We start from the raw sequence: 20950 nt of genomic DNA, 5'->3' as shown, positions 1-20950 counted from the left end.
TCTTTCTAATAAGCACCGATATATATGTATCTATCAAAGACTCTGGGCAAGCATGTAATGAAAATCAAGATTCACATTTTCTCAAAAGAACAATTATTTGAATTGTGGCATCTCATTTTATCTAACTAGCTTTGTGAGCACTTCCATTGAAATTAATTAAGCTAGAGCAGGGTAAATAGATGAAGAACCAGTGTTAGAAACTGGGATACAAAAGCTAGGAGCTAAATGGCTTCTGGGACCTGGGTTGTGGGCACCCAAACAGAATGTTTGTCACCATTACAGTGGGTCAGCAACACTTTTTATTTATTATTTTGATAGGCATGAACTAATACACAATTCACATGACACATTGTTAATATCACATTTTTAACAGAAATTGTTAATATGTGTTTAATTTGGTGTGCACAATAAAAATAATGGTACCATACTTCAGTTTTCAAAACACTCAACACTTTATTGTTGAACTCCTAAACATATTGTCTACCCTTAACATATACTTTGAGGCTTTAAAGCACATACATTTCAGTAATCCTTGAGTGTCAGCCAGATGCAAAAAAGGGCATCCAGACCTTTTGAGGTGCTTGCAAATGGAGAATCTTTAGGTGCAAAATGTGCCTGGTGCCCTGCCAATTTCGAACCTTGTGAAGAACTGCATCAAAAACTTATAATCCTCATATTACTGAAGACAATACTCCCAAACTAATCGGTAGAAGTATTGCAGAGCCTGGAAAAAACACTTAACAAGTAATATACAAAATAAACTTTTTAAAATCCAGCATTTAAGTTCACTACATCTGATTTTTATATTTGGGGGAAAAAACGGTAATGAAGTACTGAAACAAACAAACTAACTAACAAATAAAGCTTTTTTAAATATTTATTTCACAGTGCATTAGCTGTGATTGAAGAACTTGCACTATTTTGTACTTTTGTTTCTTGAACAGTAATTTCTAGTTTTGAACTTGTCTTTCGAATTGTGTTTCTAGAACAGTAACTTCTAATTTTGAACCTGAAAGGACTTTGAAAATGAGGAGTAGTTTTAAAAGGGCTAACAATAGAAGTGTCTAAAGTAGCTCTTTGGATCCTAGACATTAAACACTTTTCTGGTAAAAGAACTCTAGGTGGTGTATATTACCAAATACTAATCCTACTGAATTCAATGGTATTTACTCCTTAGGAAGCATGCAAGAGATTGCAGCATTACTTGTTGACTAGTACCACTTGGAATTACAGCCTTGAACAAACTTTCCCACCTTCCAAAAAAAAAAAAAAAAAAAAAAGGAACAAAATACTGAAAAGCAAACAGAACCATCTTCCAATCTACTATGCCTAGGATAATGGAAATCCTGATGCCTCCCCTCAGTACAAGCACAAAATGCAATCAGTGTCAGGCAATGGCTAACAGCTCATTACATTAATGAACAGCAGAGAAAGAGAAAGCCTTTGTAATGTGCTGACATGATAATGACAGCTTCTCATTAACTATATACCAGAGAAAATCCAGGGCCAAGGAGACAACGATCCAAGGAACTGGAAGACAGGGGAATAAATATCCATGACTCTCGCAGCAATGGAGATACTTCATGGCCCTTGCAGAAGTCATTTCCTAAACCTGACATGGGCTTTCTGAACTGTTAAGGAAAACACATTTTCATGAAGTGCATTGAAGGACGGGGTAAGAAATGCTTGGTAAGCAACTGGTCCTTCAAAGAGCTTTGAAAATATATTTGGACTTCAATACCCTTCCTCAAAAAACCCTAATGATATTATTCAATAGCAGTACAGTGGAACCTCAGTTTTCGAACGTCTCCAACGAACGTTTCTGCCTTCGAATGGAGAAAACCCGAAAGTAACTGCTTCGGTTTTTGAATGATTTTCAGAAGCTGAACGTGCGATGCAGCTTTCGTTTTGAGTTTTCCTGTTGTACTGAGGCTTCCACTTTCAGTTTCCGGTTTTCGAACGTTTCAGAAGTTGAATGGTCTTCTGGAATGGATTACATTTGAAAACAGAGGTTCCATTGTATAGTGTCACTCTGGGATAATACATCAAGTGATGGGACAGAAGCACTGGTAGCACTGTATCCAGTTTTTACTGTACACATAGAATTTTAAAAGAAAGGGAACAACATGCGTGTTGTCCTGTATCAAAATGGAATCCGGGTAGCCCTCCATACATTTCAGCTGTCCTTTGTTGGCAACCAAAATTTTGTGGGGGCTAGGACCTGAAGGGGTATAGTCTTGTCCCTTATATAGTGCTGCTTCCCAGAATGGCAACCCAAGCCTGGAGCCAGGGGTAAGGTAAGGGAAATCATTCCTGCAATTGTGTACAAAACTTTGGTGGGTGGTGGAGACATACACCTGAAGGTGAACAACCTCTCAGCCCAATTTCTTCCACCTCTATTACACCTTTGCCAACTAAATACAAGGGCAAACAGTTGATAAGGATATGTCATTCAATCTGTGACTAATATAGTCTATCAGTGAAGGTTTATACCTCTCATCCCCTTCAGCCAATGTTGAGTGGGGGCATGACAGCACTGATGGCTTTTTTTGGCATTTGTGTGCAGTCACAGTTTCTTTCGGCTCCACTGCCAGAATTACTACAGTCTTTCCCACACCCCACCAACTCAAAATACAGAATACCAGCCAATCAACCAGGTATTGTCCCTCACTCTGGTCCAACCAGTGCCTTCCTGGAATTCTGGTAAATAGTTGCAAAAAGGCTTCTCAGCTCTAGGAGTTCCTGGTGAGACAGATTATTTAGATCCATTTCAATCTGGTTTCAGGCCTAGTTATAGGGCAGAAGGTCTTTGGATTCCTTGGTGAATGAACAATAACAGGAGCTGGGAAGGTGGAGTGTTCCGGTTGGTTTTGCTAGAGCTCTCAGCAACTTTTGATACGATTGACCAAAGTATCTTTCTGGGCCACCTTGCTGGGATAGGATTTGGCAGCACTGTTTTACAGTGGCTTCAGTTCATCTTGGAGAGACAAGCCCAAAAGGTGACACTGGGGGACTACTGTTCAATGCCATGGCTGCTGGTCTATGATATCCCTCAGGGTTCTGTCCTCTCCCCCATTACATGAAATCACTGGGAGAGGTTGTCTGGAGTTTGGGGGTTCAGTGCTACCAAGATGTGGATGACACCCAACTCTATCTCTCCTTTCCATCTAAATCTGAGGAAGCTGTTTCAGTGATAAACAAGTGTCTGGTGTTAATAATGGGCTACGTAGGGCTACTTCTGAAAAGTGTTCAGAAACTTCAGCAGGTCCAAGATTCTGTGGCCAGACTGCTAACCAGAGCCAGGTACAGAGAGAACAGAAACTCCTTGTTACAACAGCTCCACTGGCTACCAGACCATTTCTGGACATAATTCAATGTACTGGTTATGACCTATAAAGCCATATACAGTTTGGGCCCAGGCTATCTGAAGGACCATATCTCCCTACATGAATCTGCCCAGGGGAGGCCAAAAAGGACACAGATCTCAGGGCAGCTGCCTATTTATTAATAGGCATGTGTGTTCAATGTCATTTGATGAGCAAAATGTGAGGAGACTTCAGAGTGACTGGGAGATTTATTAAGCCCTTTTCTGTTGTTAATGTCTCCAACTTGCGCATATCCCTTGTGTTCCAAGTCTTTCTGACAAGTGAGCCACAGTCCTCTCAGTCACATCAGTGAGGCAGCAGGTATCCTATTAACTCTCTAGTTTTTAAAGCAAACTTAGCTGTGGACAAATAGAACAGGGAAAAAACAAAGAATCACAATCACAATACTTTGGCTCTCCCTATTTCCAACTGAAATTTTGTGACTGGTACCAAGCAGGTGTGGCATAGAGATGGGAAGAGACATTTGATTTCCACATCTGTCATAGTCCTAGTACCTAAATGGCAACTCTCAACAAGAGTGACGGGAAGCAACAAGGAAATTAAGGCTGCAGAACTATACCCACTTGTAATTAATGGAACTTACTTCTGAGTAGAGACAGGATCACACTGCTTAATCAAGACAAAAGAAATTAGCTCAGTTTGGGGCAACTGTTATAAAGGACTTCTTTGCATAGCATATTGTATGGTGTTGGCCACTGGTTTACACACCCTGTTAAAGGTAATTAGACAAAGCAGGGTTTGAGACCAAAAACCATTACTGTTGTTAGCCTTCACAAACTTAGCTTATTCAGAGGCACACTGCCTCTGAACCTGGAAATTGCATGTAGCAATCAGCTGACAGATAATTTTCCTTCTGCAGGTTCAGAAGCAGACCAAAATATGCTGATGGAGAAAAACAACGGAAAAGCATTATTGGCCTTAAAACCTGCTTGTGAGCTTCATTATGTAACTGGTTACCATTGTGGGTAGCAGGATGCTACCCACAATTTTTGTTAACCTGTGAACAAAACACAGTGCTTCATAAACCTTAGCAAACACCACTGTTCTGGAGCATGAATCTTTTTATTCTGCATACTATACAACTGATGGAAAAATGATCAGTCTAAAAAAGTTTACAGAGTTGCTTACAAAGTTAAGTAATGAGATTAGACAAGTGAAAATCATGTCAATAAATCTTTATCAAGGAGATGGGAAAAGACAGTAAGCACTGTTATAGTTTTATTTGTAGGCAGTGAGAAAGAGTGGAAGGAAGGGCCAGTGGCTGGAAATAAGTGGGGAAATAAGTGAGATGGTGGAGACAGGTGGAAAGAATGGAAACGGTAGAAAAATGAGTAGTGAAAATAGATCATCATTATTCAGACCTGCTTAAATTTATATACAGTGGTGCCTCGCAAGACGAAATTAATCCGTTCCGCGAGTCTGTTCGTCTTGCGGTTTTTTCGTCTTGCGAAGCATGGCTATTAGCGGCTTAGCAGCTATTAACGGCTTAGCGGCTATTAACGGCTTAGCGGCTTTAAGAAAAAGGAAACAAACTCGCAAGAACTCGCAAGACGTTTTGTCTTGCGAAGCAAGCCCATAGGGAAATTCGTCTTGCGGAACGACTCAAAAAAACGCAAAACCCTTTCGTCTAGCGAGTTTTTTGTCTTGCGAGGCATTCGTCTTGCGGGGCACCACTGTACCACCCTTTATTCGAAAATCATGGGGTGGTTTACAACATAAAAACAAAACATATCAAAAGGAGTAGCCGGAGAAAACAAGAAGTGAATGGAGCTAAGAGAGGCTGAGGAAGAGCAAAGGGATGGGGCTGGGAAGGAACCAGAGGAAGGATGAAGGAAAAGTGCAAGTATAAACAAGAAGAAGAAGATCTGCAGAAGGGACATGGAAGAGACTTAAGGGCCTCGGACATAAGACTTCCAGGTTGATGGACTAGATGGAATGGACAGTAAGGACTGACACGACCCGAGACCAGGAAGAAGAGACGTTGGATGAAGATTGGAAGAAAATTTATAAAGAAAATTTTTTATTTAGGGAATTAGCCTAAAATTAATGAATATTAGGGAAAATGTTGGAATGAAACTATATGACTCTAGCAGAAATGATATCAGGGGTTATGTATAACTGAGTATTAAGTTTTAAGCTTTAAGTTATTTTATGGTAAGATAAGGTTAAATAAATTAAGGTAATTTGAATAACAGAATATGGGGAAAGATGGAAAGGATCTGTCGAGTTAATTAATAGGTTAAATTGTTAAGATAAATTATCTAATAAAAATTGAGAAAGATGGAAAGAATTTGCTGAAATAACTAACTAAACTAGAATACAAAAAGGGAGGTGTGAGGAGGTCAACAAAACAAGCAAATGGAAGTTAAAGATATGTAATATGGGATTTGTGTCTTTTTCATTTTTTTATTTTCTTTTTTGCTGTATTGTTGTACTGGTTTTTATGTTTTGTGTTTTTTCTTCTTTTTATGTATTGTAGTGTTGTTTTTTATTTTTTTCTGCAATTCTGAAATTATTAATAAATATTATTTAAAAAAAAAAAAAGGTGAAGAGGGGAAGAATAGAGAGGAAGGCAGCGCAAGGACGTGCTCTGGCAGCCTCATAAATAGTTCCCCTCCAACCTGGCTCCCCGCTGCCGCAGGGCCTGTGCTGGTAACAGTAATATAATATAGCCTTAATGAATACAAGTAAAACAATAATGTGTTGATAGGGATAAGCTGCCTTCCCTACTTTTGATAGGGATAAGCTGCCTTCCCTACTTTTTTTGGTGTTCCCCACCGGAACATTTAGGCCTCCTACGGGCCTGCCATAACACACACAACCGGAATTTCACACAGCAGAGTAGTAGGGCACATATCTGAGAAGGCGAAGCGTCTCTCCTTCGTAAATAATAATAATAATAATAATAATAATAATAATAATAATATCTGTGACTCTTTGGCTGGCATTGCCGGAACAAGGGCCTCAGCGGCACACGGCAGGGGAGCCCTTCCTGGAGCGAGAGGACCGTGCATGCCCAAACTCACCCAACTGCCATTTCCCGAGTGGCAAGCGATGCCGGGCCTCGTCGAGCGAAACGCCTCACGAAGCAGCAACTAGAAGCGGGGAAGCAACCAGTGGCCGCATCCGGCTCCGTGGATCTGTGCACCAGGCCGCCAGATAATCCTCGAGGGCGGGAGTGAGAGAGGGCGAGAACTTGCCGCGTTGGGTATAAAGCAGGAAGAACGGCCGACTAACCTCATAGCGCTTCGTTGTAAGCAACGTTCCGGATGCTGTGCCTGTTTCCTACCCGGCCCCACATGTCGACGCACACGGAGGAAAGCGAGCCCGGCTGAGGAGAGACGCCGTCGTCATGGCGACCGAAGGCCGCTCGGAGCAGATGGAGAAGCCGCGGCGCTTTGTGAGTGAGCGTTTGTCTTCACGTTACTTAATTCTTCGTTTGGGTAGAATCGAGAGCCTCTCTTCTCCTACCCCCCTGCAGGGGCCTGGGCTTAGCTTTATCTCTTCCAGAGAACATTTAAGGGAAGCTTCGCTTAGCCTTTTCTTGCTTCTTCGAGCAACGGGTCTAAGCGGGTGTTTAGCCCGCTCTAAATATTGCCTGTTTTCAGCACGCTTATCTCCAATCCGGAGACGCTGGAGGAGAAATTTGTATGGAGTCGCATTCCATATAAATTGCTGGGGGCGGGTGGGGAGGAGGCAATTCCTAAGCCCTAAGATAAGGAACATATGGAAACTGGGGGGGGGGGGGGAGATAGGAATGCCCCTGTTTTTTCTTGAGCTACCTCACTTTAAAATAGCAAGAGTTCTGGGTTTAGAAAAGTAGAGCAAAACTTCTTTTTGTTGTTTTTGTCATAAGTTAGTTCTATTTAAGGACGTAGACTGGGGCCTTCTTTGGTTGCTATTCAGCCAAGTTTTATTCAGAATAGACCCACTGCAATGAACGGTCACGTTTGCTGATTTCAGTGGGTTTACTCTGAACGTTGAATGCCACCCTTTATGATCAAGCAACACACAATGAATCAGACTTATGTGTAAATAAAGGCTCAGAGTGCAAATGTGTAAATGCCAATTTCCCTCCCTCCGCATCAATTTGATACTGTCACATCTACTAATACAACTTGTCATTTGTCGCTAGCATTCTGATTGGGCAAATGATGAACTGAGCTTGGAAGAGTGTAGCCCCAATGAGACCCTAGTGAAGGTGGAAATGGAAGACGTTTATCCTTGATACAGTTCTACGTATATTATGAGCCATTTAGTTTGTTAATGAAAGCAGCTAGGCAGGATTGATGTGGGCAGCAATCCTGTTTAGTGCTGAGTATGGGAATGCTGCCTGCACAAATGAGCTTTGGGCAAGCCCTGCCCTTTCAGGCAAGCCCTGCCCTTACCTGTATGACATCAGGTGTAGAGTGGGTGGTCATGGCTTGCTCAAAATGACCTCACAGGCCAAATGAAGAAGTCTGGAGGGCCAAGATTTGCCCAAGGGCCGAATGTTCCTCACCCCTGATCTAGAGATACAAACATTCACTTCAGGAACAGAGGGTCTCTTGCGTTGCCTCAGGGAACAGTACAACCCCATAAAAGGTTGAAGGCAGACTTAATTTACAAACAGTAAATTGATTTTTAACATAATTTAAAGTAAACACCGTAAACACAGGGAATACTGTCCCTGTGGGAAATGTGATTATCTTTTTAAAAAGGTGATGAAGCAGAAACAGCCACTGAAGTACTGGTGTCAGTTCAAAATGTTGTTAATGTTGAATTTGAACTGGGAAATTGGTTGGCCAGGTGATGCAAAATGATATTCATTAGTATGAAATCCCCTTTAAAGATGAGATTTCTGTGACATTTGTCTTCCCTGCAAATGATGATAAACATTGGGGTGAAAAGAAACAAATCATTAGGGTGTTGCCACAGCCAAGTGTATATTCCTGTGGGCATTACAACTTCCCACATGGACTTGATGCTGACCTGCAGCTTGTGAAGGCATAGTCAAGTGTCATATACACAGCGTCTTGCTTCTGAGACATTTATTTGTGGGTGTCTGTCAGTGAATTGTCACATGTTATGTTGGTCACAAATCATTTTCCATAAAACCTTTTTTCTACTGTTTCCAATAATCTCTACCATATGCTTGACACACAGAACTGCTTCCTAGTTCTGCTGGATCTCTTAGCGGCCTTTGGTACCATCAACCATGACAACTTTCTGGACCGTCTAGAGGAACTGGGGGCACTGTTATATAGCGGTTCTGCTCCTTCCTCCTGGACCACATCCAGAAAGTGGTGTTGGGTGATGAGTGTTCAGACCCCTGGGCTCTCACTTGTGGGGTGCCTCAGGGTACCGTCCTCTCCCCCATGCTTTTTAACATTCATATGAAGCCACTGAGAGAGATCATCAGTGGGTTTGGGCTGGGTGTTTATCAGTATGCAGATGATACCCAGCTCTACCTCTCTTTTAAATCAGAACCATTGAAGGCAGCAAGTGTCTTGTGTGAGTGACTGGAGGTAGTTGGAGGATGGAAGGCAGCTAATGGAGTGAGGCTGAATCCTAACAAGACAGAAGTACCATTTTGGGGTTTCAGGAGGCGGGCAGGTGTGGAGGCGGGCAGGTGTGGAGGACTCCCTGGTCCTGAATGGGATAACTGCGACCCTGAAGGATCAGGTGCGCAGCCTGGGAGTCATTTTGGACTCACAGCTGTCCATGGAGGTGCAGGTTAATTCTGTGTCCAGGGCAGCTATCTACCAGCTCCATCTGGTTCGCAGGCTAAAACCCTACCTTCCCGCAGACTGTCTCGCCAGAGAGGTGTATCCTCTAGTTATCTCTCGCTTGGACTACTGCAATGCGCTCTATGTGGGGCTACCTTTGAAGGTGTCCTGGAAACTACAACTAATCCAGAATGCGGCAGCTAGACTGGTGACTGGGAGTGGCCGCCAAGCCATATAACACTGGTCCTGAAAGACCTACATTGACTCCCAGTACGTTTCCAAGCACAATCAAAGTATCGGTGCTGACCTTTAAAGCCCTAAACGGCCTCGGCCCAGTATACCTAAAGGAACGTCTCCACTCCCATTGTTTAACCTGGACACTGAGGTCCAGCTCTGAGGGCCTTCTGGTGGTTCCCTCTGTGAGAAGTGAGGTTACAGGGAACCAGGCAGAGGGCCTTCTTGGTAGTAGCGCCCACCCTGTGGAACTCCCTCCCATCAGATGTCAAAGAAATAAACAACTATCTGACTTTTAGAAGACATCCAAAGGCAACCCTGTATTGGGAAATTTTAAATGTCTAATGTTTTACCATTTTTTATGTGCTGTAAGCTGCCCAGAGTGGTTGGGGAAACCCAGCCAGATGGGCGGGGCATAAATAATAACATTATTATTATTATTATTACTTGCTCATGAAACATTAGCTTTATATGTAAATTGCTGCAGATGGATATTTTTCTGATTCATACTTTTAGAGAGAAGAGTCAATCACCCATCTCCTACGACCCTTCTGAGAAAAACCCCACTCCACCCTCCCACTATATATAAGGGTCTGGTGACTTCTGCTTCAGTGTATCTGAAAAAGTGTGCATGCACACAAAAGCTTATACCCAGAACCAACTTAGTTGGTCTCTAAGTTGCTACTGGACAATTTTTAAATTTTTTTAAGTAAAGTTATCCAAGTTTCAGATAAATTATTGGGATTCCAAAACTATTATGTTGATCTCATCTTTTAAAATACAATAAAAAGAAAGCTTTTAAAACACTTCATTATTTTTGTAATATCAAGCCACCAACAGACAAATTGTTTAATGTTACTTGGATTTCTCCATTGATTTTTATGGCAGTTAAGCACTTCTGTCCCTGGGGATATTTCAAAATAACTTCTCAGTGTGTACCAAGAAATGGCCTTTACAGACAATGAAATGGTTCTCGCTTTCCTGTTTATATCTGTGTCTCTGCCTCCTCCTACATTTCCAACTAAACCATTCAATTTTTTTTCTGTCCATCCAGTTTTCAGAATTCTCCCCTGCTTCTCAACAATCAGTATTCTGAGGGCACTATACATGTTAAGTCCTCACTGGGCTGGGTTTTTTTTATTTATTTTGGGGGTGGGGTGTTCCACCTTAGGGGTTGTTCTAAAGGTGTGTGTGTGTGTGTGTACACACACACAGGGTCAACCTCAGTGTTACCCTGAATTGGCTGACAACTCCCTCTTGTATGTGGTGGTTTGGCTAAAGTGATGACAACTCAATTATTTGATTATTGTAAGCCTTCTAAACAGTAACCATGTCACTTCCATTTCATCCCTTTACACAGGGATGATGCTAAATACAGTAAATAGTGAAAGTATTAATAGCAGTAATAATAGTACCAGATTTGCCTGCCCTGATAATAAATTATATGGAGGTTCCCTAGTAAATTTATTTGATAAATAGGAATCCCCTGACCGAAGGGCAAGGAAGTATTGAGACAGGAAGACTCAAGTCTATGTTGCCCAAATGCACAGAGAGCAGCTTTCTATAGAAGTAACGGGATGCATCTGTGCACATGGATCTCAGGTCAGTAGATGCCATGTGGAAGTAAGGCACATTGAAAATAATGTGAATTATTTACATGTTAAGTGAGAAACTATCATAATAAAATCAAGCTGCATGAGCGATACATGTTTCCTAAGTCCACAAAAATGTATACAGTGTCTAGGGAATTATTTAGGCAGATACTGTATTGTTTAAAATACATTGCAGGACACATTCAGTGCAGTCTTTTGTAGCTCATTAGCAATTTCTTTAATGAGTTTCTTTTTTAGTGATAGATAGTTAAAGTAACAGACAAGTGACAGATTGTTTGTCTTTAATGATTTCCCTATTTCAGGCCCATTACAAAGCAATTAGAAATCTGACAGCATTTTCACTCTGCATTACTGATTATCTAAAGTGATGAGAATCTAGAGGTGATGAATATTAATTGTATATTTTCATATGATTATCATAAATTATTACCTTGTCTAATGTGCTGCAGGTGAATTAAGAGCAAAAAGAGGAAATTCAGTCAGTTATGATAATTCAAAAGATAGTATGGTTTGGTTTATGCCGTTGTCAACAGTGCCAATTTATCTATATATTTTCCATTAAAACATCTACTTCTTAACCTGAATTCAAGATGCAACATTAATCAGATGTTAAGTCAGTCTAGCAGCAGGCTATTATTTTATTATTTTAGTAATAATTGTTTTAAACTTGCTTGCATTTATATATAAATAAAAATTGATATTACAACATAAATTTCATGGATAAAAACCTAAGTTTGCTGTTTAAAAGTAGAAATCACCAATTAAATACATTCCAATAATTTTGAACCATGGAATGGATTAATTGTGTGTTTACAAAATAATATAGTTGCTGTGTGGAATAACGTTAGAAATGGTAACCTTATAGTAGAATTTTATACTTGCCTACTCAGACGTAAGTTCTATTGGTTTCAATGGTGCTTACTCCTAGGTATGTGTTTAGGATTGCAATCTCCATCATACAGTAACTTTATGAGTTTGTATAAAGATGGTAATAATTCAAATGATTTGGTATCAAACATTTATCAATATTTATCTACTAGAACCTTAATATGACTGAGAGATGATTTAAGAGAAAATTAGAGGCATTTCTGGAAGGTTCACATTCAAAAGAAAAATGGAAAATTATTTTTACATGTGGCTCTGCTTCCAAGGAGAATAGTTATTGTCTTATATAAGTGGTACTTAGCCAATGGGGGAAAAATGAAATGCAAAATTTAAAAAGAATGAAGGTGCTTTTTTACCACAGGTGCCTGATTTTATTCACCCTCCCCTCACATTTATATTAACAAAGTTTAATAGGTAAAGAAAATGTTAATCTTATTAAATAGCTGCTGCTTATAGTAAAATATTATTGGTTCTAACAGTGATGAAATTAATTTTTCTTTATGCTATGTAAACTACCCTGTGACATATGAATTAGTAGAGAATATAAAGGTAAAGGGACCCCTAACCATTAGGTCCAGTCATGACCAACTCTGGGGTTGCGGCACTCATCTTGCTTTATTGGCCGAGGGAGCCGGCGTACAGTTTCCAGGTCATGTGGCCAGCATGACTAAGCCGCTTCTGGCGAACCAGAGCAGCGCACGGAAACACCGTTTACGTTCCCGCTGGAGTGGCACCTATTTATCTACTTGCAGTTTGACGTGCTTTTGAACTGCTAGGTTGGCAGGAGCAGGGACCGAGCAACGGGAGCGCACCCTGTTGCAGGGATTCGAACCGCCGACCTTCTGATCAGCAAGTCCTAGGCTTTGTGGTTTAACCCACAGCGCCACCCGCGTCCCACAGTAGAGAATATACTAACCTGCAAAAACCCACTAGTTCCTCCTAATGGAAACCTAAATGTCATGAACTGGCAGGACAATGGGGAGGAGGAAGAGGATCCTGGCAAGGGGTGTAGCTGGGACTGGGACACACTGGGGCAAGGTGGGGATGGGGAAGGGAAGGTTGGTGTAGGAAGTAGCCACAGGGTGACAGAGGATGACGAAGGGATGTGGATCAGTGCACAGGAACCAGAGCAGCAGGACCCATCACCAGAGCCAGAGGGGGCCCTGTCTCCATGAACAAGGTAGGCTCTGAGTCATGGGGAGCAGTAGGCAAAGCTGAGGCAGGCAAGGCCCACAACCCAGCTCCCTTGCTGGCCAGGTGGGGCTCACTAGTTCTGAGAGGAGATGCTTGATTCCTTAGCTGGAGTAGGCTCAGAACAACTGAGGGTCACTCATCAAGCCTCATCAAGCCCAGAGGCTGCAGTCAGCATTCAAAGTACAAAAGGGCAGCAGAGCTGAGGTGATGTGTCTGCTCAACTGTCCATGTTGATGGGCCTCAGCTTGGGTGCTCCTGGATCTCTGTGGGACCTTGGACATGTGGCTTGACCCCAGACTAGGGACTCAACATACTGATTCACTGCTAGGTAGGCCAGGGATTCAGGACACTAAAGTAGTATCCTTATGGTGCAACACAACTCCCCATTGCAGCACACAGGGTGGGGGTTGAGTGGGATGGAGGTCTTCCTGTGCCACACCCCAGAATAGCTCCACTAGCCTCCACGCAAAGAATGATGCTAGTATTACTCCACTGATGAGAGCTCCCCTTTCCATCTAGTGAAAGAGTGGGTAGCTGAGCTTCCTGCCCCGCACCCCGTGGCTTCCTGCAAAAAGCCACAAAATAGGGTTTTCTATTAGAGGGGATGAGCTGGCCCAGAATCTGCTAGATCTCAAACCAACCCCACTTGATGGCTTTGGGGTCACTTTGGGCCTGATCACTCAGTCAGTCTCAGGCTTTTGCAGACCCACAGACCTCCTGCCCCAGCCAGCCTCAGCAATAAGACTGTGGATGTGGCAGTGACCCTGCTGTTCCATCATACCTTACTGATGCTCAGGATTTGGATTGCACCCTTAATTAATGAATGGTTAAGTAAATTGTGGACTATAGCGAAATTGATTATGTCTACCTATTTTATGTAAAACTGAATAAGAGATCGATTCAGTTTGATTTTGAGTCTTTCCTTTGTTTTTGGGATTCGGAAATTATTTTACTGTTAATTCTTTTTATGTGGCAATTTCAAGTTTTAATTTTTATTATACTTACTAGAATTGTTACTGATGCTGCAATAAGAGCAAGTCCCTTTGAACTCAGTGGGGCTTCTGCATAGAGGTGTACAGGATTTCTGTGTAAAATGTTTTTTAAAACCAAGTATTAATATATTGTTGATCCTCTGCAGCCTATTCTTAAACAGTGTGTCATTGCTGTTATTCAAGTTGATTTGAATGAAATGTTCAGATAATGTTTTGTCAGGTAGTGCATAAATTGCTCGTTAAACTCCAGACAGCAACTGCTTTTTAATCAGGTTCTAATTGTTCAGACAGAGACATAAAAATGTCTGGCATTTTCATTCTACTTCTTGCGTATAAGCTGTAGTATTATGCTCAGGCAGATTCCAAAGCAAGCCAATATTTTTTTTTTACTGCAGCAGTGTAAAATTCCTTCGCAACATATATAGATTATATATATATATAAATATATAGAAAAAAAATAATATATATGTTTTTTAGTAGTACTGCCAATATGGTCTGTTTACTGAACCTTTCCAACGTTTCTACAGAGAATTATAACCAAGGAAATGAATATACAGTGCCTTGGCAATTTTGTGTATTTGTCACATAATCCATATGCATGGCAGTAAGCGTGGGTGTGTGTTGCTTATGCTGGAGAGATAGGCTGGGTATGAAAGTATTCTGCATTCTAGGACTCAGCTATACAGCTGCAAATAAAAAGTTTTAAGTGTGTTGTAACATACAATATACAAATGTGACACTAGATGGCGATGGTGAGCTATGGCAAATTCAAGCTTTTAAAAAAAGTTGTCTTTTTAAAAAAAAAAAAAATTCGCAGCATTTTTTATATGTGTGTAGATTGCACCTCAGTGTATGTAATGATGACTAGTTGAAATTCAACAAGGGGGTGTTCCATTTTTGAAACTCATTGAACCACCAGAGGAAAGAGTGCTGCTTCTGAGTGTAGGGTCATAGCATGTCATTTCACAGAAAATGTGCAAAAATTATCAAGAGCTGTAGGCACCTAGCACAGCCTTTTAGCTGAATCTCAAATGTCAATATCCAACCCCTACTTCTTACAGGAGAACATCTCCATTGCAACCTGAATTGCAGCATTGTTGCCTTCCTCTATACAACTATGAATTCTAGGATAGTTTTGATTTCGAAGAGAGAAGGCATATTGCTACACAGGTATAGGTAATGGAGTATTCTCTCTGTGCTAACCTGCCTTTATTAGCCTGCTTACTTGCTAATTAAGCAAATGTTTTCAGGTTTGAAAAGATTTTAATGTTCAAAGGTCTTCAATACCATGCCCCTCAGCTGGTCTCAGGATGGAACTTACAGGAGAGTGTAGCAGCTGGAGTTTGACATTACCAGAACCAGTGGGCTTGTCACTCTCCGACCAGTCATGTTTCCTGTCCTTCTAGGTGAGAAGGTTCACTAGTGGTTTAATATTTCGACTGCGTCAGACCAACACGGCTACCTACCTACTCTTGCTTCAAACATAGCCGAATTATTTTTAACATCTCTTGCAAGCCTGAGCTCATTCTGAGCTTTGGCCCGCCTGACATTCACCCTGCAACTGTCATTCTAACACACCCTAATGTAATGAAGAGACCGAGGAGAGAATATAAGAAATTTGGAATCATAGGCAGCTTTGGATGAAACCCCTGCAGCAACCCAAGGAGCAGTGTGGAGCTTCTGCCTCATCCCACTCCACATTCTCTCTATGCTTCTAAACTGGCCACTTGGTTAGTCAGAGAAACCATTGTTGGTAACTATATTCCTGCAGAGCATGTGTGAATATATTGCATGACTGAGAGCTCTTCGTTAAATAAAATTAATACATGTCTCTGTGCACACCTCCAGTCTTGGGTTGCATTCATGACAGCTAGATGTTCCTGCCACTGCCTGTAACTGTGGGCACCCAGAGCTTATTGCTCTGTGTGCTGTGGCTGACTTTGCTGTTTATAGATTCAGGTAGTGAGCCGTGTTGGTCTGACACAGTCGAAATATATATAAAAAATAAAGAAATTGTCCAGTAGCACCTTAGAGACCAACTAAGTTTGTTCTTGGTATAAGCTTTCGTGTGCATGCTTACACCAAGAACAAACTGGTTCACCAGAAGCGACTTAGTCATGCTGGCCACATGACCCGGAAGCTGTCTGCGGATAAACGCCAGCTCCCTTGGCCAGTAAAGTGAGATGAGCGCCGCAACCCCAGAGTCGTCCGCGACTGGACTTAACGGTCAGGGGTCCCTTTACCTTTACCTTTAAGGTGCTACTGGACAATTGACTGTTTATACTGGTCCTTTCCCTCCTTCAGTGGGTATTTAAGCATTGCTCCAAAGGAGATACTGTTCTCTTTCTGCAGGCCTTTCCACAAGGAAGCTGTGTAGGTGTTGTTCTATATGGCCTCCTCTTCCTTCCCTTGTGTGTTGCGATGAGTTGTGTGTAGTATAAAGGGTGTGACTGGTGGGTGCTGGCAGTGCTTCCAAGGTTTCTGGGACTGTGGCTCTTGTTACTCCATTCTGCGCTTTTCTGGAGCAGTGTTATTTTCCCTTAGCGTTCTGGGCTAGACAAGTGTAAGACATGGCAGACATTTTGCCATTGTAGCGCATATATCTCTCCCCCTGGCATATTAATAGTTAGGATTGCTCTGTAAATATGAGACCTGCATCAGAAAAGTAGGCATGTTTAATGTCACTATGATTACTTGTTACCGCAAGCTGCAATGCAACATTTAAAGACAACAGAGCATTGAGAATGTTGTATTTGCTGCTTGTAAGGACAATATTTCACAGTTTACATTAAAAACATATTTGTGAGAAAAGTAATTATCCAAAGATTATTAGAAGTTTGGATATTAAGATTATCTGTTTAATTTTTAATTGGCTTTTTTCAAGATAATTGGGTTTATTCCCATGTGTTTGTGAAAAAGGGGCAATGGGCTAATTGGCTTTGATGACATATATTCTTCAGAAAATATGAAGTAATTCTGACATTCTTAACATTTGTCTGGTTATATAGTTTCTTTTAAAAATATAAACATATTTTGCCAGATATAAATAGCAGGTCATTTACAGTTCCTTGAATGTCCTTCATTATCTCTTATCCTTACTATCTGACACTGAACTGAACACATCTATACTGTGTATTGTCAGTTATTATCTTTTGATACATTTCTGAAGTCAGGTGAAACTTCCATTTTGAACCATGTAAACTTTGAATGATGACATCAGAGTAGAATATTTTGTATTATAGTTTGGTGTATTATTTTCTTTGGATTCCAATAGTATCTAGCTTGTTTTATTTCCCAGCCATTCAAACTCTTGAAGTGATATTGCTGCACTGAAGTGAATGCAACCAGTGTGCAAGATTTTGGAGTGTGTGGCAGTGCTGTTGTGTCAGCTCAGGCAGTCTTGGATGAGACAGGCTATTTAGATCCATTCCATTCTGGCTTACAACCTGGGTTCAGGGAAGAAACTGCCTTGGTTGCTCTTATGGAAACTTATGCTGCCAAATAGATGTGACAAATGTGACCCTATTGTTTCTCTTGGAACCTGGCAGATTTCTGTGTTAATATTGTTACTTTTACCCCACATGTCCTTGAAAGAGCTCAAGGTAGTTATAAGGTTCACCTCCCACCCCCATTTTATTCTGACAACAACCCTGTTAGGTAGAGAGGAGCCAACATGGCGCCGAGGTAAGACGCGCTTACCGGTGCTCTTCGGACTTCTTTTAATCTTCTTTTAATCTTTTATACTTTTATCTCAACTGACTCAGTCAGTTTTTGAAGTATTTTATAATTGCTGCAGCCGCATATTATGGAAACTCTTTGAGAGATTTGGCCCTGCTCCAGACTGCTGCAAGCTGCTCTTTGTTTCTCTTGTATCAGCGGGCTGGCTTTAGCTGCTAAAGGAGTTGAGAACGCCATTATCTTAATTGCGTGTCAAGTGTTATGTTATTTTAAGAATCGTATAATCTCTGGCCTGAGGAAAGCATGGGTCAGAAAAAACGCTTGAGAGACTTTGACGAGCCCCTATCATCCCCTAAACCAAAACTATCAAGGTTGGTGCCACACCGGAATGGAGGAGGGAGTGACCATGCCGAGCAATGCTTTGCAGTGGAAACCCAAAATCGCTTCCAACCTCTAATTGATTTAGAAGCTACTCCGATTCCGATGACTCAAAATGTTTCAAATGTAAAGCCTGTAAAGGAGAATACGAAAGAAAAACTCTCATCGCAGGAAGATGGTTTGGCATCTGTTATGGGGGAGTTCCCCAGTTGTGAGCAGTTACACTTAGTAATTAAGACCCTTCACTGTATTTTTAAAAGGCTGGATGAGGTATCTTCACAATTATCTAATATCCTGCTGAAAATCGGAAAACTTGAATCAACAACACAATCTTCAGTTTGTGAGGTCAAAAACTTATTGCCTCACCCCCATTCAGATAAAATACTGGAGACTAAAACTAAATATGTCTTAAATTCCCAATTGAACAATCAGATATTAACTCTGCAACCCAAGAAAAGTTGCCTTTCTGTCAGGTCGGAAATAGGAAGATGGTCAACGCTAGAAGGAGCTAAAGACTGCTTAAGCAAACTTTTAAAAATTAAGAAACATCAGATTGACCTATATGCTGTGATGCCCCTTCCCCGGCAGACCAACTTCTTGAAGGTGATACTTGCGTTCCACTCTGAAAAGATACCATCTATTATTGTTAGGAGGAAAACGCTTTTGTCCATGGCCGACATTGTAGCAACGAGGGTTTTTACAGACAGCAAGATCAAACCCCTTCTAAATAGGTGCCCTGGCGGTGAGGACATTAGGACAAGAGACTCTGCCTTACTTCAAAATACTGTCAGGCCCAACCGCGATGACTCTGCAGCGTGCCATCCGCGACCAAACTCGATACCCTCTCAAACTGCTATATATGAGGATGATAATCTGCAGACTGCCCTCGACGAAAGGGAACTTATTGATTCATTCAGAGCCCTCCCTCCGAAAGAACAGTCGGTGATGATGCAAAGATTTGACACGCTTAAATCTCAGCTTTTGCAAGTCCAACATAGAGGGGAAGATACTAACGATGTCTCAAATAATCCCACTTGGGCCCACCGGACAGAAGTGGTTGACCTTCTTCAGCTCAGCCCCACTCTGAATTCAAAAACCATCCGACAAGACTCAAATCTTCAAGTTGCTTCTGCAGCGTGCGCTACATCACGAGACGACCAGGCTCTGACATCCTCACTGAACCTTCATCTATATTCATCAACTAACATACCTAAGGACGAAATTCTGATTTCCCTGCTTGACTCAAATCCCTCTTTAACTCACTCATCTATGCCAGAGCTAGAATCTTCTCCAGTTTCGTCCAGATATAGAAGTAGTCCACAAGTGATGCCCCTGAGAGAGTCTTCCGCAATTTCCACCCCCGTGATGCCCCCTCAATTACCTCCTTCAAAGGAAACTGCGAATGTTACACCTCGGGACCCGCCGTCAGAAACGATTGAAGACCCAATGGGACGCATCAATAAAATAATCCGAATGTCGGATGATAAATCTGCGAGAGGGTGTACCCCGACGGACTCAATTTCCCCCTACCTGGGTATTTCTCTGTCAAGTTGTACCAAGAATTTCGAAATGAAGAGACTTCCTGTTCAGAGATCTACTTTCAGTGGATCATCCACGGTGTGCCAACAGTCGAACCAAATTGTTAAAAACTTTAATTTGCAGGGCGCCTCACAGTTACCATCTTCCCAAAGTAAAATAACTGACTTTTTTGTTACATCTTCTGTCTTTAACAGAGAGCCTGCCCCCCCTCCGTTTTGACTGTTAAAAGAACAACATAGAAGTCCCCAGCTAGCAGTCCTAAGTTGGAACATTGCTGGCTGGAAAAGGAAAAGATTAGATCCCGAATTTCTGTCCTATATAAACTCTTTCCAGATAATCCTTTTGCAAGAAACATGGGAAGAAGATAAAATAGATATAAATGGCTTTGAACTGATATCACTTCCAGCTATCCCCTCCCAGAAAGGTGGCCGGTCCAGAGGCGGTCTTGCAATCGCCATATCGCTTAAAATGAGAGCTAAACTCTCGCTAGTTCATACCTTTCCTCCTTTTGCTTTTACTGGTCTGATTTCAAGTGAAAAATTCTCACTATTAATCACCAATGTTTATCTTCCTCCAGGTGGTCTGATATCAGACCTTCATTATAGATGGGATTCTCTGGAAGATCATTTATTGGCATGCTATGTTAAGTACCCTAATATTCCATCGATAATGGGTGGTGACTTCAATGCACGTACAGCTGCCAACTGGAATGGGATAATTAAGGCCAAGTGGTGGGTATCTCCCCCCTACCCAAAATCTGATTTAATCTCTTTCACATCAAGAAGATCTAAGGACAACAGAGTGAATGAGGCGGGAGTCCTTCTTTATCAATTGGCCATTCGTATGAATTTGAACATTCTAAATGGCAACTGCCCTCCGGACGTGCCAGGTGAATTCACTCATTTGGGCACAACATCAAATAGTGTCCTAGATTATCTTCTAGTCTCAGAAGACCTATTTTCAAACTTCTTTTATCTCAAAGTAGATAATGTACAATCCAGTGATCACCTACCTCTAGCGGCCAAGCTAACGCTTGACTGGCACCCGGTTAGCGGAACACACCCAATTCATGTAGGTTTAAATGCCACAGCTCAAGTAAGAGGCATTAAATGGTCCATGAAACAGGCCCAAAAATATGCAGAATTCTTCCAGAGGAATAGCTCCGAATCCCTTATTGTTTCATTGGCGGAGCTGTCTGAACCAAATAGGATACTGGAGTGGTTCTTCCACTTCTCTGCAGATTTAACTAGCTTCTTTACGATGCCGGCTCACCTGGCTAACCGAGATCAACCCAGGTTCGGTGCACCTTGGTTTGATGCCAAATGTAAGCAAGCTAGACTCTC

The 20950-nt window shown here is 41.7% G+C and overlaps 2 protein-coding genes across 12 annotated transcripts in view; one reads left to right on the top strand and one right to left on the bottom strand.

The window, feature by feature from the left end:
• DNAJC24 (DnaJ heat shock protein family (Hsp40) member C24) overlaps positions 1 to 6763 on the bottom strand; it is a 41282-nt gene extending 34519 nt beyond the window's left edge. The window contains exon 1 of one of the 3 annotated variants that reach the window (XM_080984407.1): positions 6624 to 6763. The gene's annotated coding sequence lies outside the window, so the exon portion shown is untranslated. The other 2 variants (XM_080984406.1, XM_080984408.1) reach the window with 2 other exon arrangements.
• Positions 6680 to 20950, top strand: part of DCDC1 (doublecortin domain containing 1) — a 266837-nt gene continuing 252566 nt past the window's right edge. For 8 of the 9 annotated variants that reach the window (XR_013979717.1, XM_080982413.1, XM_080982412.1 and 5 more), the window contains exon 1: positions 6680 to 6786. Coding sequence is in view for 8 of the 9 variants with exons in the window: in XM_080982413.1 (XP_080838539.1) it covers positions 6739 to 6786 (48 nt within the window). In the remaining variant the exon portion in view is untranslated. Of the gene's footprint in view, positions 6787 to 12982; positions 13007 to 20950 lie in introns of those variants that run through there. The other variant, XM_080982414.1, reaches the window with a different exon arrangement.

This window comes from Podarcis pityusensis (genome assembly GCF_964106645.2).
Source record: "Podarcis pityusensis genome assembly, chromosome: 1".
Taxonomy (NCBI): domain Eukaryota; kingdom Metazoa; phylum Chordata; class Lepidosauria; order Squamata; family Lacertidae; genus Podarcis; species Podarcis pityusensis.
This window is presented reverse-complemented; position numbering and strand designations above follow the sequence as displayed.